This window comes from Petaurus breviceps, unplaced genomic scaffold (genome assembly GCF_028583685.1).
Source record: "Petaurus breviceps papuanus isolate PSGF00001 unplaced genomic scaffold, PetGlider_PUasm1.0 37, whole genome shotgun sequence".
NCBI classification, from domain to species: domain Eukaryota; kingdom Metazoa; phylum Chordata; class Mammalia; order Diprotodontia; family Petauridae; genus Petaurus; species Petaurus breviceps.
Genome location: NW_027186296.1, coordinates 109498412 through 109523572, shown reverse-complemented (window position 1 = coordinate 109523572; position 25161 = coordinate 109498412). Strand labels below are relative to the sequence as shown.

Here is a 25161-nt window from a genome sequence, read left to right as displayed (position 1 = left end):
TGAATACATTTTAATATTTAGTTCATAGGCTGGAAGGACTGAGGGCCCAGATTGGATTTGAATTTTTAAAGGAAATGGCACCTTTAGCAAAAGGCTTGACTTTTGTTCTAATGCTGATGTTAGCCAACTATTAATTTATGAAATGAGGGACTCACTTTTTCTGCATAATGTCCTGTACCATGTGTTTAGACCTTTTCAGTCCTAAACATACCATGAACATGCTGAAATATAAGGGGTGGGGTGGGGTTTCTTCCATCCCACAGTCCAGGTATTTGACTGTCTCTCTTCCAAACTCCCCCAAACCACAAAAACACACAATCTCTCTCTCTCTCTCTCTCTCTCTCTCTCTCTCTCTCTCTCTCTCTTTCTCTGCCCCCACCTTGTCTTCCTCCCTCTCCCCTCCCCCTAATCTTTCACATAGGCACATACAAAAAGGAAGTTGTCAGCCGTTGTCAAATACACAACTTTTTCTCACCTTGTGACAGAGTAGTCACCTTGGTGATGACTCAGTCCTTTGGTGTACCCTTTGACCAAGATCTTAAGCAGTTTTCAGCACAACCCAGTGAACAAAGTTTCCCCAGAAACACACATAGCATTAAGGAACACAAAGATAGATAGAAAGAGAAAATCTTGTAGCTAATGATACCCCAAATCATCCAGAATTGCATCATTTTGCAATCTCACGTGGTTCTCGTGCTCTCTCCTTCCTAGCAAGACATTTAGACACTAGATATGCTGTAAGGATTGGCTTCAGGAACATCAGGACAGAGGCCTGGGTTTGCCCCTGGCTGCCTTCTGTCCATATGCTGCTTTTATAGTCAACTCAAGAAGAGGAGCAAAGATGGTGCCTTCATCAGGGCTGTGGTGATATTAGCTGCTGCCTTCGTGCTCTCACAGCTCGATTTCCCCAGAGTTCCTGGTTTTGGTAACATGCTCCCTCTCACATACATTCATTCTTTGAGAGCAAAGTGACTTTTGGTGTCGCCCATTAGTAAATTCTTTACTTACTTTATTTCCAGGCAGTTGAAATTCTTAGTTGTCAGACATCTGTAGTTTCTTTCCCAAAATTTAAAAAAAAAATGCTTTATTCATCTAAACCTTGAGCCTATACAAAGAAATTAAAGAGCTAGTTAAACAGTCCTTCAGGGTGAAATGAAAGGCCCATACCTTATTTTAGCTGAGACTATTCCTATTTTTTTTCTGGAAAAAGTCCTATTGGGTCTACTTTCCTTTAACCCAGAGATTATGATCACAAAGTCTCATGCCATTTCCCCTTGGCCTTGCTGTGTACCCAGAATGCCTCATGCCACAGTAGCTAGGAGGGCAGTGCTACTTTGCAGTGACCACCATGTGTTCTCCCACCTCCCCCCCTTAATAAGGCCATAGATAAATGAAGACTTGACTGACCACATCTGAAGTATTTCCAACTCTAGGCCTAGAGTATTCTTTTCACTTTTCTCTGTCCAACACGAAGGAGAGCTCTGTTTCTTCACTCCTTTATATCTTCTGTGTTGGCATGTTTTGCACGGGGTAGCATAGGGTTCCCCTACAGTTGTTTTCATGGAGCCCAGATTCTGTGGTGAGGACACTGTTGTACTATCTTTATGACAAGCACATTTACCTGCAAAGAACTAAAACAACTGTGGTCTAGGAGAAAGAATGCCCAACTGGGAGTCATGGAAAGGACCGTGTGGAGGGGACATTGAACCTGAAATTATAGGATCATGGATATAGACCTAGAAGTGACCATTGGGCTCATCACCCCCATATTATTCCAATAATCTTATTATAAAGATAAGGAAACTGGGGCCCAGAAAGTTGAAGTGACTTGCTCAGGTCATACATGTAAAATAAGGTCTTTTAACTAAAATGGGTCTTTTAACTCCAAGTTCATGTCTTTCTACTCTACCATAGTGCCTCCTCTAAGATGGTTTCAATTCCTACTTCTACTACTTAAAAGTTGTATGATACTGGGCAAATCCCTGTAAAGTAAGGGAGCTGTATTTTATCTTGGATCCTTTCCAGTCTAAGCCTTTGATCCTATTCTTTATGCCATCCATGGCCCAACCGTGAAGTTTAAAATATGCCCACAGACAACATGTTTACTAGAGGTTGTCACATCCCCTTGAGACCCATTTACTTGGAGAAGGTGTCACTCTTAATTATCCTTGATCTAGAAGAATGTGAGACCCAAGAGCTTTTCATATCATGCCACTCCCACTCCAGAAGGAGATCACTACCGCTGACCGATCATCACATATAAGACTTGGGTCTTAATCTAGCAAGACACCGTTAAACAACCTGCCACAGTTAAGTTCACCAGCCCTGTGGTAACACCTCATCCCAAAGCAGTGACAAAAAAAAGGCAAACATCACATTGGGTGCTTCATCTGTGTTTTCAAGTAGATTACATAATTCGATTTGGATGCCTTTCTTAGATCTCACCGAAGACCTTTCACAAAAAGGAACAGGACAGGTCTTTGAGCCACTGGGAAGCTGTGGAAGACCAATCTCCCAAGTCCATGAGACATTTAACTCCTGTTGTTAATAGTATCCAAAAAGAACAGAGATCTGAGGGCAAATCCTGAAACTAAGGGAACAGAATACAGAGCTATTTGGGAAGAAACCCACATGGTCATCCATGAAACAGCCTGGTTCATTTCATATGAAAGATATTCACATGATATGAAAGATATTCACAGGTTGTTCTCTTCCCCTTCTGTATTGCACTATTTTCTACTCCCAGTCATTTAAGAGAGAGGCAGTGTGATATAATGGATAGGGAGCTGCCCCAGAAGTGGGGAAGATCTGGGTTTAAGCTCTGCTTCTGACCCATACTGGCAGTCTGACCATGGGCAAGCCTCTCAGGACTCTAGGCAACTTTCTAAGACTTTAAGTTGGAGAGAAGCTGCCAACCTGCTTTGGTAGAGAGAGTTTCCTCTCCTGGGACTTTTATAAAGCAATCACATCACATCTAGTCCCTGTCCCTATTCATTAAATCCCCAGATGAATTCACATCTCTTCTTTGAGACTGCTTGTAATTTCTATTAATATCTGAACACAGGGAGTCAGGATCCTCTCATAATCCTCTTTGTAATTCTCTGAGTAGTGCTTTGAAGTTCTTTTGTAGAAAAAAATCCAGGCTAGTGATCTGGTGGTTAAATTATTATTGTTGTTTTCTAGTAAAGTGTCAGGTGCTCTAATATGACATCAGTTAAGTGCCAAGTAGGTCCTGGGGCAGTAAATGATGAGACCTAGTGACAGAACAGCCCTTCTCACTTTCCGATGGCATTATTTGCACCTGATACTGAGCGGCTGTTTTTGTAACTTTGAAGATATTGGGGAGGTTGAAGAGAATATAGGAGAGAATTATCAGCACATTTAAAAAAATGCTTTTCAGTGAGAGAGACAGCACCACCTACCTCCATTATCATTATTCTCATCATCAACAGTGAATATTTATTGAGCACCTACTACTTTCAGCTTAGCTCTAAGGTCAATGGAATGATTTTGAATGCCTCTGCTTACTACAGGGAATTTTATCAAGAGAAAAGAAGGCATCAGTTCAGAATTCCTTGGACAGCTTTTTAAAGACACCTGGGCCATCTAAATCATCCCCCCAAAGCCCTTCTAAATCCTAAGAAGGCAAGCAATATTATTGTTAATTAAATGTTTAATCAATGTTTAATAGCTAGCATACACATTTTGAGCCAAATTTATGATATAGCAAAGTTGTATTTTTTTTTCATTACTGTATTCATGGCACATTTGGGGTTCCCGTATTATCCACATGTACAATCTATTTTATGGGACTTGGCTCATACTTCTATTTCAAATGGTTCTGGATATTTCTAGTTATTGTTTATTTGCTTTTATTGCCTATCATTGGTCATGTCTGTGATCTACTTGATTCCAAGTCCTTCCTTGGTCAGAAAATGACCCCTAATTATTGTTCTTTTGAGAAAACATAATTTCTTTTATAATGCAATTTTTAGGAACACACTCTTTGTTTCTATGATCCCAGAATCTTCCTGGGATGTCTTGCTCTATCAGCATGAGTGATGAATGACAAATACCCATATGTTTTGCCATAACTAAACAATTGACTGGTGAAAATCAAATCACAGGCCTTGCTGCAAATCCAGTCCTTTCTTAATACCTTGGTTTTATTCCAGTTTGAAAAAAGGTACAATCCACTCCAACTCAGGAAATTGAACTTAAAGGAACCATATTAGATAGACTATATAAGCTTTTGAAATTTCTTTCCATTGGGCAAAACCTGAGTCCTAGCCTAGTTTGTCCCAGGATACCGTAGGCTCATAAGGTCATAGATTTAGAAGTGGTGTGGCTTTTAGAGATCACACAGTCTAACTTCCTCATTTTATAGATGAGAAAACTGTGGTCCAGAGAGGGAAGTAGCTCGAAAGTCAGACCTCTGGTATAGGTCTCTACTATGAGCCCTGAGTCTACTGCTAAAATAAAAGTAAAGTTAAGGGAGAGTTGAGAAATGTCCCCATGTCCCTCACACCACATGTTTGACATTGGGTTTAGGGTTTGAAATAAGGAAGGATTTCCTAAAAATCAGAACTGTCCCACGGTAGAATTGACTGCTTCAAGATATAGTAGTTTTTCCCCACCTTGGAGGTCTTAAGACAGAGACTACAAGACAGAAGGATTCTTTTTTTAGGTAAGGTCTGAACTAGGTGGCCAGTGAGGACCCTCCCAACTCTGAAGTTCTGTGACTTTGTAAACTCTCAGTTTACCCAGTTCCTTCCAAACATACAGCTCCTTCGTCCCATGTCAAGCTGGATGTCTCCTCCACTGATGACCCCAAATATATTTTACTTTCCAGAAAGAGAAAGTGATATACAGGTCACACCTTTCTTTTTAGTGTGAAAGAATGAAGTGCTATATCCTGCCCAACCAAAAGCAGACCAAGCTTTTTCTGCATCTGTATGCCTCCATCCATTTGCTCATGCTATCCCCTTCACCTGAAATGTTTGTTTCTTTCCTCTCCACCTTTATGAATCTTAACCATCCTTAAAGGACCAATTCTTGAAGGGTAGCGATTATTCTGTAGTGGATAGAGTATTGGATTTGGAGGAAAGAAGACCTAGGTCTGAATCTCACCACAGCCACTAGCTGTATTACCTTGGGCAAATACTTAGCCTTCTTGGGCTTCAGTTTCCTCTTTTGTAAAATTAAAGGTTTGAACTCAATGTCCTTTTAGGGCCATCCAACTCTCAATCTCTCATCATATAATCTTATACTTCTTAGTGTCTGAGTACCTTGTATATACTGTACCTTCAATAAGCGTTTGCTAAAAGACATTTCTGTGGATTTCTCCAAATTCCACAGTAGAAGAGAGATCATTAATAAGGGTTTATACAACCACAGACAGTGAATGTATCTCAGGTGAGAAACACTTCCAGTTGGATGTCCACTGCCTCAAACTCCTTATGTCTCAAACAAATCTTACTCCACAAGCCAGTTTTTCCTGACTTATTTCTGTTTTGGGCACCACCATTCTTCCAGTCACCCAAGCGCCAGACCTCAGAATGATTGTGGCTCCATCTACCCTCTTTGCGCCTCATCAATCAGCAAGCCCTATCAGTTTTGCCTTGGCAGTATCCCTGACATCTGTTACTGCCTTCCTACCCCTACTTTCCCCCAGCCAAGTCTCGTCTCTTGCCTGGAGTACTTTGAGAGTCACCTAGCTAGTTTTCCTGCCTCCAGACTCTTCTCCCTGTCCAGTCTATTAGCATCACTTCCCCTAATAAAATCCTACCGATCTTTCAAGGTGCAGATCAAATGGCACCTCCTCTAGCTGCTTCCCCTGATCTTCTCTTCTTCCCATCAGCCACTCCTGGTTTGATCCTTCATGTGGACCTGATCACAATCTGCCTTATACTATGATATTTAGGTTTATCTACCTGCAGACTTATTGAGGGCAGTGACTGTCATGTACAGCTTTGTCTACTATACTATACCTAACACAGTGCTTTGCACTGTGCACACACAATACACAATGAGGTAGATATCCATTGATATTTATTGACTAAAGGATATTTTAAAGCTAGCCTATTCCTTTCTCAAAATCAACCTCCTTTCTCATCTGTAAAATGGGCATAATAATATTCACACTACTGACCTCATGGTGTTGTTGTGAAGAAAAAGCTATATAAAGCACTAAAGAAATATCTCTTCATACTTTTTTGGTTTTTGTCTAGATAGACCTGTGATTTCATCAGTTCAGAGAACATATATTACATATCGGAGGCAGTATGGTACAGTGGATAATGAGACTGGAAGTATGGAAGACCATGGTTCAAGCCTTGCCTCTGATTCATGCTATTTTTACAGTTCTAGAATCATAACTTCTTGATGCTACATGCAGTTCTCTATTAATTAAAGAGAAGGTACCAGTCTACATTAGTAGAGAGAGTTCCCTTTATCAATGAATTCTCTGATCTGGTCTTAAAATACCTATATATTCGGATAGAGATCAATATACACACATCTATATCAGCAAATAATTTATTTTACATATTGATATAAATCTACATATATAAATCTGGCATACATGTAGACATTGTTTATCTACATATATAGGTGTACAACCATATGGCATTCAGATATAAATTATATATGTTTATGATGTCATGGATAATTGATCATTCATTAAAAACACAGGGCAAGGGCAAATGTATCCTCTTTTGCTCATATCCCTATGGAGTACAAGCTATTTCTTGGCATTCGTTCCTTTAATATTTTTAATGGCACCCACTGTGTGCAAGTCTCCATGCCAGGCACTTTGGGGAATGCTCAGCCTTTAGTTATTCTGATTCCTTTGTTCCTTCTCTCTCTCGAGGAGCTTAAAATCCCATCTGGGAGATTCAGGCACAGAATTACAGAATTTCATAGGGAGAGGGGCCCTAGAAGCTAGCTGCACCTGACCAAGAGTCCCGTTGACAACAATACACCTGCAGTCAGTCAGGAAGACTGGAGTTCAAGGAGCCTCACTAGCTGCGTGACCTTGGGCAGGTTCCTTCACCTCTGTTTGCCTCAGTTTCCTCATCTGTAAAATGGGGATAATAATAGCACCTATCTCCCAGGGTTATTGGGAGGATCCTATTTGTAAAGCACTTTGCAAATGTAAGTGCTATTTATTACCAGTTATCATTATTGTCCCTGACAAGTAGTCATCTTGCCTTTGCTTAAAGACTTCTGCCTAATGAGGGAGGATCCTCTATCCTCAGGCAACTCATTCTGCTTTTAAGCAGTACTAATTGTCAGAAAGTTATTACTCCTGTTGAGCCAAAATGTTCCCCAATGAAATTTCTATTCATTGTTCTTTGTTTTCTGTCAGCGGAGCCAAGCAGAACTGGTGTAATCCCTTCTTCTCATCAGTTAAAGGACAAGTACACTGGTACACTGTGCTAAACACTATGAGATAGGTCCAAATGAAGGGTGATGGGAGCTCCATGTTTATGATTGGTTAACCAGGGAAAACTGCATGGAGGTGGTAGATTGTGGCGGGGCGTTGAAGGATAGGTAGATTTTCAATGGGTGAGATCCTGAGGAATGGCGTTCTAGGTGGAGGGGGAACTAAGAGGTGAGGGAGCATAGGGTGAACAAGACCATTTTAAGGGTTTTTTTCCCCCTGCCTCACTTAAAATTTTCCCTTCATAAGAGCAGCAAAAGCATACTATAAACTGTATATTTGTTGACAGAAGAAAAACACAGATTATTCTCTCTTAAATAAGCTTCTTCATTCATATTAAAAATTGTTCAGTTGAACAAAAATTAGCCACAGTACCATATTGGTCCAAATATAACCTGCGTTTTTTCTCCAATCTGACTTGTATGAGACCTGAATAGCACACTATAATCTGTTGTTTTTCAGTTCCTAGCTAATTATACACACATTTTTTTTTCTTTTAAAGCAATCTTATTTTAGAGATGCAGCCTGCCTATGTGTTACTTCCAAAAGAGATGCCATTTGCCTTGATAATGAATTGAATTGATTTTCCTTCCACAGAAATGACTGGGAGCCCCCAGATAAGAAAGTGGACACTAGGAAATACCGTGCAGAACCTAAAAGCATTTATGAATATCAGCCGGGCAAGTCCTCAGTTCTGACAAATGAAAAGATGGTAATTAGTCCACCTTATAGTTCTTTTGTCTCCTTTTCCCTGATTTCTTGGATTTGAAAGCATTACAAAGCTGATTTCTATTTTTTTTCTTATTATGGAATTGCATTCAGTAGAATAATGCTTATAGTAAATATTTTTGCATTATTTCATCTTTCCAGAGATTCATGGGTAATTCTTGAAATAGTCTGTTTCCTGCTTTTAAAGAATTTTCTGGGGGGAAGGGAGTGGGGTAGATCTATTGTTCTCCCTATGCATGAATTTACTAATTCTAATTTTTAAGAAAATGCTAATTTACTAGCTGTCTTTGTTGGTGTCATTGTTTTTTAATCCTTAGTTAATTTACTAGGTTTTCATTCTGGCCTCTTTAAATGGTTTCAAAAGTATGGCTCCTTGTTTTTAATCATGTATCTATTTCACAGAGAGTTACTAGTGAGTTAGAAATTCAGTATTTAAAATTATAATATGATTAAGAAAATACTCCAAGGATGAATTTTAAATGCTGCTTCTCTATGAAGCTGTCCCTGCTTTGATACATGTGGTTGGGGTGGGAGGAATGGAGGACTGTAAATCCAGTGTTCTTCAGGCATCGTGACTTCTCAATATGATTTCATATCTACAAGCAACTGATGATGTAAAAATGGCATGCATAGAAAAGGAGAAAAGGCATGTATAGAAAACAAAGTCCATTCATTGGGTCTATAAAATATTGAAGAATCTTTGCAAGTGGCAAGTAGGCTTGATAAAGACCCTCTCTTTGGTAACTGAACATTAGGAAAAGTTGGTTTGTATACTGAATTGTGTAGATAAAGGAATTAAAAGGCTAGCCAAACACTTCTAGGCCCACTAAACACAGCAGTTGTCTTCACTGCTGGAATTCCATTGTGGAATTCATGCTGGGATATGTATTTATGTAAATATATGTATTTAGGGAATTTGACCAGACCACATATAACACAAACAATAAAAAGTCTTCTCAAAAAAAAAAATCTTCTCACCATACATCTTATTTTCTTGAAATTTTTTCAGTTCATATGTTTTCAAATAATAGGTGATTTATCTTTTACTAGAATCATCATGTGATCATCAAAAATATAATGAACAGCTTTACCACAGAAAATAGTCAACAATTCACCAAAATGATCATAATTATTAACATTGGGCTTTTAATATGTAAAATGGTTCTTTTAAGCAAAAAGTCCCAGAAGAACAGCTTACACTGCCACTAGTCCTTTCTGTATGTGGAAGTTCTATATAACACTCATAGGGCCAATGTGCCTTGGTGCATATGCTCCTTAAAAAACAAATAATACTATCCAATGATAGTATACTTTAATACCATTCCTAACCCTCCCCAAAATAGGGCTAAGTAATTTTTAAATGGTACTATTTGTTCCCAAATTGTCCTGTCTTTTTCTTGAAGGCTGACCCATTTTCTGATTTTCTCCCCCAGCTATTAGTAAGTTATGGAATCTCAGAACTGGGGGCCATAGGGAGGGTTCCGTAAGTGTTATTTTCTCAGTATGCCACAAATGTTGACACTTACATGTAAGCTATGTAGGAACTCCTTGATCTTGCTTCCTGAGGGTTTTGTTAGTGGTATTATAGCAAACACCCAAGAATCAATCAGCATTTCCCTCATCTCTTTTACATGGCTACTGCAGGTTTGCTTTTGAGTTCCACGTGGATCTCCTTGGGAAAGTGAGAGCTCCTATGAATTTCTAGCAGCACTTAGGAACAAGGACCATAGACTAGAAAAAGGGTCTTTGAGAAAAGTGAGGCCTCAGTAATTGTTTCCTAAGCTAGCAATGCATTTCAGTAGTAGTCAGTGACAAATGTTTATTAAGCACCTACTTTGTGCCTGGCTCTATGACTGACTATACAAATTAAGGCAAAAAACAGTACCTGCTCTTGAAGAGCTCCCAAGCTAATGGGAGAGACATTATATTTTGGATAAATGGAGGGCAGTCTCAGGGGGAGGCACTAAGATTAAGGATGACTGGGTAAGACTTCTCGCAGAAGATGGTACCTTGGCTGAGACTCAAAGGACAAGCTACCTTCCCCCAAGTTGAGCACTGCCCTTTAAAGGAAGACCATTAGCAAGAGTCAAACATTATGATTTGAAAGCAGAAATTTCAGTGCAAGTCTTAGTCTTTGGATGGTCATAAATATGCTACTTCTTGTGACATTTCAACCATTCCTGTATTTTTGCAGTATTTGATCCTTCTGGGTTTGGGTTTTTGTTTTGTTTTGTTTTATTTTGTTTTGTTTTTGGCAGTTCCAAATGCAACACGAATCTCAGAGAAGTTAGGGTGTGAGTTCCCCAAACGGTCCTTTTGGTGTTCATAATCAGAGTTTTGTCATTCACTGGTGATCCTTCTACCTTTTTTTTTTAGATGGACTGACACATTGTTTATATACATATATAGGATTAAACTTTGCATTCAGAATCTCACAAGTCCCTTTGAAGAGGTCAGTTTTTCCTTGATAGTCTAAGTGATCATTTCTGCTAAGTGTGATATTTTAAACAATACTAGATTAGCAAGCTTTATGGCCATCTTAGAAGGCCTTCATGGACAATCTTTCAGCCTCACATGATGGACTTCTCTCGAGTATAACAATGCTCACTGTCAGGAAGTTCTCCCTTATATCTGATGCAATTCCCTTATGTTGTAACCTAAATCTACACCCTCCTCTTCCAAACTTGGGAGATTGGCTGTAGTCACCATCTTCTTCATCATAATCCTTACGTGTGTTTGGCATGTAGCCATCCCTCCCCCAAACCACCTCCAAAAAGAAATCCTTTACTGGAACTCATTCCTGTGTGGTTTTTTCTTCTCTAATATATGGAGGTTATTTTGATTGTTTGTTCCCCTAGACTTGTCACCCACCCTACCTTAGCTAAGTATCATCTTGGAACTTAATGAGATATGCTCACTACTTCATCATCTACTTTCATTGTAAAAATGGTAACTCAGGCATAGGCATACATACATTGCATAGGCAACAGAATTGACACACAGCCAGGTTTGGAAGTAATCTCAGAGGAGATCTGGGGTGTTTATGCAAAGCAGTGGTAGCACATCAGGGACTGTTCTAAGTTGTAGAAAGGATAGGTGTAAACAATAAAGAAGACTCTGCTTTGTACTGTGGGACCTAACCCCACAGGTAAACCAGGCAGGAATTATGGGCTCTTTTGGATTATTTATCTTATACGTAATTTGATCAAAAGCTAAACTGCAAACCACAAAATGAAATGCAGATGTTACTGCCATATGGGGAGTTTCAGTTAACATTTAGTTTCATGAATTGCTGGAATTTTTTTCCTACTGTGAGAGAGAAGACAGACTGGTATAGCCCTGTATTGACTGACATCTGCCTGTGGCTTTAGTCTTAATCAATCCTGGCAGGAGAAACCTCAGTAAAAAAGAATTCTTCGGTTAGTTTTGTTAAGATAGTGGGTACCAGTACTTGGTATCATTGTCCTGAAAGAGTTAATACAGTTTCCAGAAATACCTTATTTATTCCCAGGGAACGGTTTATAAATAACATTTTGATATGAATAAATGGTATAGTAGTACTTCATGAAACACTATTCCATAATGAACCAGATTTGGCCAGGACCTAAGCTACTCCTTTCTGAACACCTATCGTCTCCTAAGTACTGGGCAAGTATTATTTAAATTTTTGCTTTTTTTTTTTTTTTTTTGCTTTATTTGCTAAAGAGAAATACTAAAATTAGGTTATTTCAGTTGTCTTTTCCTTCAGGACTTCGGAGTCAGGGCCTTAGTGAAATTAGAGGGAATTGCATCTGGCTCCAGAGAAGCCAAAGCTTTGGGGTATTTGAGTAAGGGTACAAAACTTGGCTGATATTGCCCATTACCACTGATGTCTGCTATCTATTTTAGTTAAAGGTTAGCTCAAATCCAGATAAACTCCCATTCAAGAAAATACAGGAATGAAAATAAAGGAAACCTGAATGTATAGACTGAAAGAATAATGGTAAAAACCTCTTAAGGATGTGTGTGATATATGTCATATGTGAAAAGGAGCCAGCCAGAGCCATAAAGAACTTTCAAAGGATACTAAATAAACCCATCAGTGTTTGCTAACCACTGTAAAAGAGCTATTAACGAAACTAAAATTAAGAGAGGCCACCTCTTAACAAAATATAACAAAGAGAATAATGAAAACTTTGGGATAGAAACAGAGCCATTTCAAAGGGTCAGGGAAACTCATATGTAGAGAACCCCAAAGGAATGCAATTTCTATCACAATGTTTTAAATTTTGGTAGAGTATATACATTTTTTGTTTATTTTCCTTATTATTCATATTTTATCAGAAAATTGCCATTTCTTTTCTGATTTTGAGAATGTCTGTGACTTTTTTTTTTGTATCTGAATTTAATCATACCTTAAGGCTAAAACTTTTCCCATGGGAATGCATCTTCATGGTGATGGTAGGAAATGGGAAAACATGATTAGAGTTACAGAAATTCGCTCTGTAGACAATTTTTTCAGGAACATGTTTGTTCCTCAGAATAAGGCATTTGAATTTTATGGAGTCATATTATAAAGTCCTATTAAGGAAAGTTGTCCTTCCATGAGAATTCTATAGGTGGAAAAATCTAACCCAAACTATTTTAATATTTCCCAGAAGTGACTCTCCTTTCTACTGCATTATCTGTCCTGTCCAGCTTTTCTTTAACTTTTATTTTTTAAAATTAATTCCTTAATGCTTGTTAGAATGCAAAGGATATTGTCTGCTTCATCCCTTAAACACCTGCTTTGAAATGGGTTCTTTCCCCTTGTGTCCTCTGTTCCTACTTGGAAGGTCATCTTTCACTATTACTGTTTATAGGACATGGTTTCTTGCATATTCATGTGCCATTAAAGATGCAGTATGAATGCATAGGCTTGTGTACAGTTTTCCAACTATACTTATTTTCTATCAAATGAACATGCCTTGCAGACATCTACCAGAAATTTACCAAATCATGAAAAAACCTTTGGTGAATGTAGCTGGTTCTTCACTTTAGTTGAATGGTTCTTGCAAGCTGAAATAAGTTTTTTTCAAATTCTGAAAAGCATACAAAAATATTATCAAATATTATACAAAAATACTATCAATATCACACAAAAATATTATTCAGGCTCTGGGTGGGAGGGATCCTAGTCCAGTTATGTTGATATAATACTACCTATCTATCTAGTACATTTGCTTCGTAACTATGAATTGGGTCACTTTCCTTGACTAGCCTCAGCTCCTCACTTTTTATAAACTTTACACCTTCCCCTTACATCTTCTAACCCATCTTCTCCCCCATTACTCATGTCTAATATATATCAACAATAATAGAAAGACACTAACATTGGACATAACAGACACATTTCAATATGGAAAGTACTGCATCTCTAATGGTCCTTTTTCCTATGTAATCTTTGCATAATGGTATCCTTCTCTTTCTTCCATTCGCCTATCACCAACTCCTGTAGACTCGGGATATAAGCCCAGAAGAGATAGATTTAAAGAATGAACCTTGGTATAAATTCTTTTCGGAATTGGAGTTTGGGAGACCGGTAAGTTTAAGAGCTTCCGTGGACCTAGCCTCCTTTTAAAATGATACTGTAGGTGCTCATCTGCCACCAAAGTCTCAGATCTACTGTCAAAGAACACAGTGAGGGTAGAACGGCAGCATCTGACTTATAGGGAGAGATCAGTCCATCATGGCTGATGTGTGTTAGGCATTCAATGACAGTGAGCATCAGATGGACCTTTCTCCTATCAGGATCTCCTAGGAAGGAATTCCCAAGTCAGTGGTGCATAAATATGACCACAAGCACCATTTTAGATACTTCTCCCATCCTAGCATCCCTTGGATTTTTTAAGACAGTAAAATATATTAAATATGGGAAAAAGAGTAGTGAAGTTGCTGCTTTATTTTTCCTTAAAGGTTATTTTAGGGTTGGATTGTTTTGTTATGTTTTGGGTTGTTTTAAAGACACATGAGCAGACTGAATAAAGTACTCCATGGATGGAAAGTTAAATGGAACTCATGTAGGCTTTATCCAAGAATATAACACAGTTGTAGGCAAATTTAATGAGATGGTGCCCATAAATCAAAGAATGAGATTGGGAATTGAGAATTTCCACAGGTCTATTTTCAGCATGTAAAACAAGGCTTTTTAGTTGTTGCACAGAAGGAATACTAAAAACAAAAACAAAAAAAGGTTATTCTCGGTTGAACTGCATAAACGAGAAGCTGAGAATCAAGCTTAAAATATATGTTCCCTTTCTCTTTACTCTTGATGGCTAAAAATTAACTTTAAAATACAAGTCACTTCTGGGGATAAAGTGTTTCAGCTACAAAAGAGAATTTGTGGGGCAGGGAATTTAGCCTGAAAAAAAAGATCCGGGATTTTAATTAGGGTCTTGCTGGTAAATGTTTAATTTAACCACTGGCCCCAGGGGTGAGGGAGAGGGAATGTGCTTAGAGCACACTTTTCAATTAATTTGCATTATTAATGTTTTCCCCATAAGCCTAGACAATCTATAAAACAATACATCAAGCCCTGATTGTAATATTTGCTAATTTCCAAGATATAAATGCCCACCCTGAAAATTTAACAAGGGGCTCTCCTAGGAGCTGGCTTCAGCATACTCTCCTTGCATTAATGAACATTTACATGAAAATTTAGTAGTCTACCAATTGTGATTTGGGATAGGATTTATATTTATAATCAGGAGTTGATATTTTTGTTTCAAAAAAATGTTAAATCCTATGACTTTTATCACTTCACTGAGGATTAAAAAACTCTTTGAAATTGACTGCCTCAAACGGTTTGACTATGCAGGCAATCTACAAATTACTAGCACCAGTTTGTGAAAACCCAATAAAACATCCACCACTCCGGATACCATCACCAAATAGAACCAGACTATACTGGAGTCATATCTCCATCTCGTGGCCAATCTGGGGAATTGTATGCCTCAAATCCTTTACCACCTCCTCTCTTCAGCCTCAAGGGGTCTATGCATATGCATACTCTCCTCCTTACATTCATATACTCTCCTCTTTGCCCCTATCTTTCAGTCTAACAACTCACTTAATTCTACCTTCGGAAATCTCTTTTTTTTATTCACACATATGTTTCCTCTTTACATTCTTCCCTTTTGCTTTTGAATCTAGTCTAGTTACTAAAGGAAAACCTCTTTTTATTTTATCCACTCTTTCCAATCCATTTTCAAGACAAAAAGAAAAAAAAACCCAACCCTCTAATAAAGTGAATAAGCATAAGAATGATGCTGATAATATACCTTTAACAAGGAAAAGGAATGCCTTGAGATTTTAATTAATTACTTATGATAAAGAGTGAGGGTAATTAACCTTGAAAGTATTAAGAAATTGCCTTCAAGATCTTCACAAAAATTCCTCCATGCCCTTTCTTTTGTTATGTAAAGTCACTTTCCTCAAGCAATAGCATTCCCGATAAATTATTTCTTACTCCGTTTTATTGCTTTTCCATTTTGATTGTTAGCATTAGGAATTTTTTTCTACCATTTTAAGAGCAAATATATAGCAGCATTTCAGCCATATTATGAGTTAAATAGGATTTTGCAGGCTACCCTGAAAATGAAACATCAGTTTTACAATTGTTTCTTTGGGAAATTGGGGTCTGAATTCCAAAAGACATAAAAAATAAAATTTTAGAATAGAACTTACTTGAGGCAATGTGGTGCAGTGAGTAGAATTCTGGACTTGGATTCAAGAATATCCAATCCTGTCTCAGACACTTGTGTGAACCTGGGCAAATCACTTAACCTCCCTTAGCCTCAGTTTCTCTCATCTGTAAAATGGGGATAATAATAGCACCTACTTCACAGGTTTATTGTGGTAATTAAGGAGATAATATATGTAAAGCACTTTGTAAACCTTAAAAAAGACTTAATAATAACAATGATAACTTTTATATAGGGCAGTTAGGTAATGAAGAGGATAGAGCACCTTGCCTGGAGTGAGGAAGATTCTTCTTTCTGAGTTCAAATCCAGCCTCAGACACTTACTAGCTGTGTGACCCTGGGCAAGTCACTTAACCCTGTTTGCCTCAGTTACCTCATCTGTAAAATGAGCTGGAGAAGGAAATGGCAAGCCTCTTTGCCAAGAAAACCCCAAATAGTATCATAAAGAGTTGGACACAACTGAAAATGGCTGAACAACAACAAAAATATTTACATAGAACTCTTTAAAATAAGTTTTTTATATTTATCTTTTGTTTTTTACATCATTATAATTTTCCCCAGCATTATTACCCCTTTCCTCACCCAGACAGGCAACCCATATAATAAATAGTATTTTTAAGACGAAAAAAAAAGAAGAAATCAGCACGGTTGATCTGAAAAGTCTGAAAACATGTATCTTTCATTTTTGTTTTTTATGTGTGGTTTTTCTTTCCATTTTCCTTTAGTGATTTTGTATTTTGTTCTCTTAGCTCTGCTCACTTCATCTACATCAGTTAATCTAGATCTTCCAATGTTTCTCTGTATTCATCACATTCATACTTTCTCACATTACATTCATGAACTTGTTTAGCAATTTCCCATCTATAAATATTTTGGGGGTTGCATATGTATGTACACATAGCACTTTAAGGTTTACAAAGTACTTTACAAATATCATCATATTATCCTTTTAACAATCCTAGGATCATTTTATCAATGCTAGCTATCATTATTATTATTTAAAATATATAACCCATTTTCAAATTGGAGATTTTCTTCCATTCCTAGTCTTTTTTATAAAACTAAGAAATGCTCTCCTAAAATGCCACTTTTTTTTTCCGGGCTATATGCAGTCCTGGTGTGAAACATTCAACTTTTCCATTTTTCCCTTCTACAGTATTTATAGTAAGGCAGAAGTGGCCTCCTCCTTGGGGGCCCATCCCCTAATAAGGGTCAGGGAGTCGTAGAATTTTTAAGAAGATTAATTATACCTTGGCATTATTTTAGAAAACAAGATGAGGTCTTGTTGGTTTGTTTTAGCAAAATTAAAATGGAGGGATTGAACTTATATGATCTTTAAGCATCTTCTATCTCTAATTTTCTATGAAGTAGTAATGAGGATATTTCTGTAACCAAGAAATATCTCCTTCAATAAGAATTATTGCAGTTAATACCCATATTATTAGCATTAGAGTTCTGTTTATTTGGTTAGTTAGTTTTGGTCTGTGCCTGTGTTTTTGTTTGCAGTGGGGGGCAGGGAGAGACTCCCAGTTTAGAAATTCCCTCCATGGATGTAGATGAACAGTTCTGTCATTTACAATAGTAGAAAATCACTTGGGCCACTGGGAGGTTGTGATTTGCCCAGGGTCAAGGCAAGACTTGAACCTAGTTTGTCCTGCTTGTACTGACTCTAGTAAATTATGGACAAATTAATATGAGAAATAGAGATAATAAATGCAGAAGATAAGGGACAGCTCTAGCATATGTCTCCTATATTGTTAAGCCAAGGAGAACAATACTCACTTGGGATTACAGATTTAGAGGTAGAAGAAACCTTGGGAGGCATTACGTTCAACCCAATTTTAGAAGTGAGGAAATAGAGGCAGCTAGGGATTTGCCTAGGATTTAAAGGTCAGTCTTCCTGATTACAAGTCCACTGTACCATACTGCTGCTTGATGGGTCTTGAGGCAGAAGAAGAAAACATCTAAATTCTCTTGGTGGGGTTTCTTATACAGTTATCCCTTCCACACTGCGACTTTCCCCATCATGGTTTCAATATATCACAGGCTGGTCTAAGAAATTAAATGGGGATTTTCAAGTTTTGAGGAAGACAAAGGTAATAGGAAAAAGCCAGCAGACGGCATAGAAAAAGTTTAGAAACTCAGAAATACATAAAATATATGTGTAGTATTGCATAATCTCAACATATTTTATCTTTTAACACCATAATAATTCAGACTTCTTGTCTGATACAAAGGGATGGTCAAAAATTTTATGCAGATTTTCCACATCAAGGGAGCCCCTAATTATCCACCCCTACCCTACAATGTGGAAAGGATAACTGTATTCTTTAATGAGCCAGCTAGTTTCCATCAGTCCCTACCTAAACTCTGAGATACCCAGATTTCCCACACACCTATCCCAGTTCTCCTTACTGAGACAAAGACTTTTTTTTCTTTAGTTCAACTCCATCTTAGTGGGGTTTTAAAAAGTAAAATTGTTCTAGGAATATTCCAGTAATTCAGTGGATCCATGATCTAATCAGTTACAATCCCTCCAGAGATACTAATTGCAACACATCTACAGATTCATTAGCAGTGGGATTTCTTATCAGTCCTCTCATAAAGGGTTTGCCCAACACACTAGAGACCTTCCTCTAACTTTTTTTTTCTTTTTTAAAGAAAAACAAATTCCATGGGTAAGAGTACAACCTTTTGCCTCTCCATCTATTATCACTTTTCTTGTTGCATGACTGGCCCAGCTCTTTCTCCCAATCATACATTTGTTAGAAAGTCAAGAGGAAAAGTAACAGGAAATAAGATAAGACACATCAGTTTAAGATAATCAGATTTATATAACTACACTGGGTTTTTTTTCTGTCAAAAAAAGAATTGGAAAGTTGGTCTTAAGGCAAACACTGGCCACAATGAAACCAGTGGAGATGCAGACAATGCTGTGAGCAGAAAAATCCATGGAAAAGAAATGAGTCTAGGGTTTGCCTGCAAGTGCTAAACCCCTTCCTGCCTGGGATCACTTCTTTACCTTGGACCCCAGGAAAGACTGGCCAACAAATGACCAATCCCGGAAATGTGGCTGTTTAATATATGTTTTTACTATAAAAGAAAAAATTAATTTAAAAAATTGAGTCAATTACATTGATTTCTGTTTTTAAAAAAGAAAAATCAGGACTCCAAAGCCTTTTTTATTCCTTTCTTAGAGAAGAGTCAGGTCAGGGAAGGAAAAGGGGAGGGAATGGGCAGACATTCAGGAGAGATTATGGAGGTGGGAAAGAACTGCAAAAGAAAAGCTATTGCCAGAAATGAATTTCCAGTCAGAAGAGCAGTGCTGGTGTTCATGAGTGTCTAAGAAGTCACAGGGCTGGCCACCAACTTAACCCCCCTCTTTGCTAAAAGGTTAAAGCAAACTATTGGGGAAGGAAGGGAGGAAATCCAGGGAGGTTTCCTTGGGAATACTTCTCTAACATTGTACCAGAAAATCAAGGAGAAAATAGGACCAGGACCTATTTCATAGGGAAAAAAATATAACAAACAGCTCTCAGCTGAAATGAATCTACAAGTGGATTGAGAAAGCTCTCCCTGCTCCTAATAACCCTGCAATAAACTATTTAGCAGAAATTGTAAAGGGATTTTTAAAAAACCTTGGCAGCAAGAAATATATGCAGCATACTTACCATAATACACTTTAAGATACATTAAATTTCACTGCCAAGAAAAGCTTTTGAACAAAGAGTTCTGATTACTTCTCTAGCTCTACAAATTGATAGTTTCATTAATGAAGTATATACTTATTGTGGAAAGAAATGACTTTTAAAAAATGGAGACTTTGGCATTACCCTCTTTTTAGAAAGGAAACCCAGAAGTTAAAATTTTTCCTTTGAATTAAAAAAAAATTACATTTAAAAGCCAAGTTATTTACTCTTGAGGAATACAGAATATAAAAACTTCCTAGTAAATGTTCCTAATTCCAAAAGCCCACTCTCTCCCTAGCTTTTCCTCCTTGGTATCAGCACAATAACAAACTGCCCCGTTTTGTTTTGTTTTTTTTTTATCTTCCCTTTTCTATGTTGATACGATTCCCTTCCTGTGACCCTTTCTGTTTTAAACCAGTCTCCACGTTCTTTGTGTTGTCTTTATTCTCATTTCTTCATTTCCTCTTCTGCTTCCCATCAGCCTCCAAAAAAGATATGGGATTATACTCCTGGGGACTGCTCTATCCTTCCTAGAGAGGATAGAAAGGTAATTCTGTGCTATCTACCTCTGTTGTGTTAAAGTGTGTGTCTAGCATTCCTTGGTTAGTGGGAGTGTGTGGTGGTGTGGTGTTTGCTTTCATTTTTCTTTTCTGTCATTTTTTTAAAAACTCATTTGCTTGGTGATCAGTCAAGTCATCATTCAATAGTATGTCTAGGAGGTGCACTAACCTTTAGAGAGATTTTTAGCAGTTGCTTCTTCTTTTGATTAATTAGTAATTAGTCTCTTTGACATTACTCTGCAGCAAGATAAAATAAGTATCTCTCAAAAGGTAGGTTTCACTGACATGCGCAGATATATTTTCCAATTAAGTCAGATACATTTTGGAACACTGGGTATTTGGGATTTAAATCATTCCCTCCAAATGCAGCATCCTCTGTTGTCAAATAGTCTATGGCCAATTCCTTGTGCACTTCTGCATTATTATCCCAACATCTCTGCTTTCTCCATCCTCCAAAGAGTAATTTCATTCTTCAGACTTAACCTGCCATTCTTTCTTCCCCTGTGTTAAGCCAAAGCTTACTTTTGCATTCTTTTTTCTTCTTTAACTTGACTTTTCTAGAAAGATAATCACCATCTGACAGTTAGAGGTTCATTTAGGAAAGAATGGAAAAGCTTAATAAAGCAACCAGCAAAAGATTATGGAAGGCATCTCCTGGCCTTTTCATTCTGTTGGCTCTTTTTCAAACTGTTTGCTCTCTTCATTGTGGAATGGCTTTTTAATGTGGTTCAAGTGAATGGTTCTGCTCACTGCAGAGATTGCATGGCTTTCTGGCATCCTTTTAGATTCAGGTGATTTTGGATGCATTTGTTTTGAGTTTGGCATTTTCTTTAAAAATTATCAGACAAGGAAACAAAAGTAGGCTTAAAATTTTCCATTTTGACCTTCTCTGTCTCTTAACCACCGGTCCCTAAAGCTTCTAGAGGTGCTGCTTCCTTTCCGTGAGCCTCATTCTCATGTCTGATTTTCACATGTAACCTATCTGTGAACTTTCCAAATGCCATTATCAGGCAGCTGGTACTCTTGCAATTCTGGGTGTCCCCAAACTCAATCTTTACTTTTATGTTAAATTAATAATCATTATTGAATGCCTGCTAATGTGCAAAGCGCTGTGCCAGTTGTGATCAGAGCAGTAGTTTATTACAAGATAAGCATGTTATCTCTGAAAAAGAATGTCTTTCCACAGAAGCTGACCCATCTTCTCTATGGGTCAGCCAGCCTGCGGTGTAGTAGTCTCAGTATAATTTAGCACCTTTTTTATTTTTATTTATTTTATTTTTAACTTATGGAATGAAACAAGCATTTCCATAATAGTATAATTTTTTGAATGACTGGTGGAGAAAGAAAAAATAAAAGATGTCCACCTGCAAATATAAGAATAGTCCAACTTTTCAATACCTCATATGTACCAATGTCATGGGAGCTTTTTTGTGAAAACCTGGGCGCTTTTAGTTAGCTATAGGTTTTGCAGCAAAGGGAGGGGGAAAACTGTAAAAAGTAGGACTAGCATAGGAAGCTGGACCACAGCTGGAGACTGTAGGTAGGATTAGCTTGCCTTTGTGGTAGCCACCCCATCCAAAAAAAAAATCTTACTTCATAATGATTAAAGCTTTTCCCTTCATTTTAAAATCTCCAACAGTTTTTTTTTTTACTTTTTATTAGAAACTGAGAACAAAGGTATACTTAAAAAAAAAAGTGACTTTAAAAACTTCCCCATGGCTTACTGGCAAACCATAGGAGGTATTACAGACAAAATGGTATTTTAGCAAAGGATGAATGCTAACAGATTAGGAATATAGCAGGTCAAGTACAAAGGGGTCAGGCTTTGCCACACTAATTAGATGGTACCAGAAGTCGGGGAAACAGGAGGTTGGTGAGTTTCTAGGTAATGTAGGGCTTTGGGGATGTTTAACCACCTAATCATTCAAGTGATCAAGAATCTTGATGTTCTGGGCCAGAGCTCAAGGAAGTAATCAATTGTCAAAATCCAGGCCAAGGCCAAGGAGTCAGGAATCTAGGCAAGATGCAGCAAAGGTCAAAGAGTTACTAAGCGATCAGGTCAAGAGTAGGCAAGTAACCAGGGGATTCATAAGAGGTGAACAAGGTGCTAACAACGCAGGAAAACATGAATTATGAGCTTGTCTGCTTCTGTTCCAGAAGGAGCTGGGGTCTGGATATGGACAACCCAGAGTCCATGAGTTTTAGCAGGGAAGCGATAATGATGAGAGAGAATTGTGGCCACACTTGAGTCTTAATCATGACTAGGGGACGAGGTTAATGAGCTGGCACTAGAAGAGGGTCCTGATTGGTATCCCTTCCCCTTAAGAATTTGAGAAGCTCCTTTCATAGGACCTAAAATACAGTAAGAGGTTTTTTAGATACTTTAAAGGGAAGAAGGCAGCTCCAGAATCAATGTGACGATTAATATTAGCCAATCAGCAAGTACTGATTTAGTGTCTCCTACGAGCTCCTTGAGGGTAGAGACTGGTTGCACCTTTCTGTCCTCAGCTCTTAGCCCAGCACATTGTTATTGTTCAGTTGTTTTAGTCATGTCGGAGTCTGACTCTTCGTGACCCCATTTGGGGTTTTCTTGGCAGAGATACTGGAGTGATTTGCCATTTCCTTCTACAGATGAGGAAACTGAGGCAAACAGGGTTAAGTGACTTGCCCTGAGTCACATAGCTGGTAGGTGTCTGAGGCCATAATTGAATCTTCCAGACTTCAGGCCCAGCACTCTATCCACTGTGTCACCTAGCTGCCCCTGGCACATATTTAATGCTTAGTAAATATTTGTTAACTATCTAATGCTAAGGTTTCTTGTTAGTGTCTTGGGAAATACAAAGAAGTATAAGGAGTCTTGGATTTGGATTAATAGCTTCATTGGATTGTAGATTTAGAGCTGGAAGGAACCTTAGCAGTCATTTACTCCAATCCCCCCATTTTATAGATGAAGAACCAAGGCTCAGAGACAGGGAGTGGCTTCCCCAAAGTCCCATGGGCAGAAGAACTGTAACCAAAGCCCAGGCCCTCTGTACCCACATCATATATTTTTTCCACTGCCCCAGATGCCTCTAGACCTGGATTTGATGACCAGAGCTGCTATTGACTGCCTCTGGAATTTGGGATAAGTGGCTTTAGCAATTCAGGGCCTTGGTTTTCTCATGTCTAAAATGAGGGGATTAGACTAAGCAATCTCTAAAACCCTCCTTGCTCTAAATCATGGGATTCTATAAGTGATGAGATGAGTCCTGAAGGGAGGACCCTACAGTCCATTAGGAGAAGAAAGACAGAGACACATGGAAAGGTAACTCATCATGCAGGGCAGCCCATGGTCCATGTTTAATGAGGCAATCAGTGCTCAGAGTTCTGGGGAAAAGAGGACCATTCCGGAATGGAGTAGTCAGGGTGGGCTTTATGAAGGAAGTAGTACTCAAGGTGTCTTGAATGATGGGATAAGGTTTTAACTGGTGGGAGGAGGGCATTCCAGGCTGGATCATGGTATAAACCCAGAAAGGTACAGTGGTGGTAAGTCATGTTTCTGGGGAATGGCAAGTAGGTCAGTCTGGTTTGTTCTCAACCAGATATGTCTCCTGACCCAACTAGTAGCACATTCTTGCTTTGGGCTTGATCCAGTTACTGAAGAGTAGGGGAAAAGAGAAACTTGGCTACAAACCTGCCCTTCCCTAACAGGAAGAAAGGAAAATATTGCCCTCTTTGCAAACACAACCCCTTCCATACTACCATTTGTCATGGCTCCTAAAGGTCATTATTAGAGATTGTATAAATGAGTAGTGGGAGGTAAGGGTGCAAAAGTAGGTCTTGATTGCAGAGACTTGGCAAAAGTCAAGTAAAAATTAGTGCTTTGTCCTGTAAGTAATAGGGAGCCATTGATGATTTCTGAGTAAGGGAATGTTATTGTCTAAGCAATCTTTTAGAAAGACAATTCTGGCAAAGATGTATAGAATGGCTTGGAGGGGAAATAGACTATAGGTCATGGGAACAATGAGGAGATACCTCCATAGCCATAATTCAGTGAAAAAGAAAGAATGAAGGTAATGTTTCACAGGAAGAATCAATGGGATTTGGTGATTAACTGGATAAGGGGAGGCCTCAGAGAATGGTGATGCTACTGACAAAAAATAGGAAACCTAGGGAAAGAAATCTTGAGGTGGGGGAAGAGAATGAAAACATGTTTAGGCCTATTGAGATTAAGTTGACATCGGCAGAATATCCAATGCATGTGTATCGTAGGCATTTGGAAATAAGGGACTCATCTTAAGACAGAAGACAAGACTGAAGATAAACTTTGGAAGGCAGGCCCAGAGGGTGTCCATGTATCCATGTAAGAGACTAGGGAGAAGAGAACAACCAATTATGGTACATAGTAAGGGGAGGAGAAATAATCTGGACTTTGCATGAAAACTTCAGTGAAAACATTTACTTCTTCCCTTCCCCCCCCCCCGCCCATATCTGTTCTCTTTCACTATCTCCCTTTATTCCTCCTTCCCCAAATCTCTCCCTCCATTTCCCACAAACGTCTCACCTACTCTCTGCCTCTCCCTTACTAGTCCCTCTTTCTGTCTTCCTCACCTTGTCCTAGATGTCTCTTCCTCTTCCTATTCCTCTCTTTATCTTAGGTAGCTTTTCTCCTTCATTGTCCATAATATGGAACTGAAAGGTTTAAAAATGATTTGTTATGATTATTACAAGTTCATATATCCTGCTTTTCTTTTAAAGCAGATGAATTGTGTCTTTATACAAGATGTCCCCAAAGTCTAGGATTTTTGAGATACTTTATATATTTCTCTCAAATTGAATCCCCCACTCCAAAATCCCAAATAAGTAATGGAATTGATTTTCATTTAGACTTGGTTCTTCATTTCTCTTCTTTATCTTTTTTTTTGCCTGTAGGGCTGTAATCCTACATTTTTCCCCAAAAGGTTTCCCTACTTCTATTGAAAGAGTGTTTGTAATCATAAAAAAAAATTATAATTATAAAACCACATTTCTTCCTATTT

The 25161-nt window shown here is 38.2% G+C and overlaps 1 protein-coding gene across 18 annotated transcripts in view; it reads left to right on the top strand.

The window, feature by feature from the left end:
- The window catches only part of SORBS1 (sorbin and SH3 domain containing 1), a 149608-nt gene that overhangs the window by 75905 nt on the left and 48542 nt on the right, over nt 1–25161 (top strand). For 10 of the 18 annotated variants that reach the window (XM_069099290.1, XM_069099285.1, XM_069099293.1 and 7 more), the window contains 2 exons: nt 8042–8156; nt 13650–13733. In XM_069099290.1, the coding sequence (XP_068955391.1) occupies nt 8042–8156; nt 13650–13733 (199 nt within the window). Of the gene's footprint in view, nt 1–8041; nt 8157–13649; nt 13734–20064; nt 20131–25161 lie in introns of all 18 variants that reach the window. The other 8 variants (XM_069099294.1, XM_069099291.1, XM_069099283.1 and 5 more) reach the window with 2 other exon arrangements.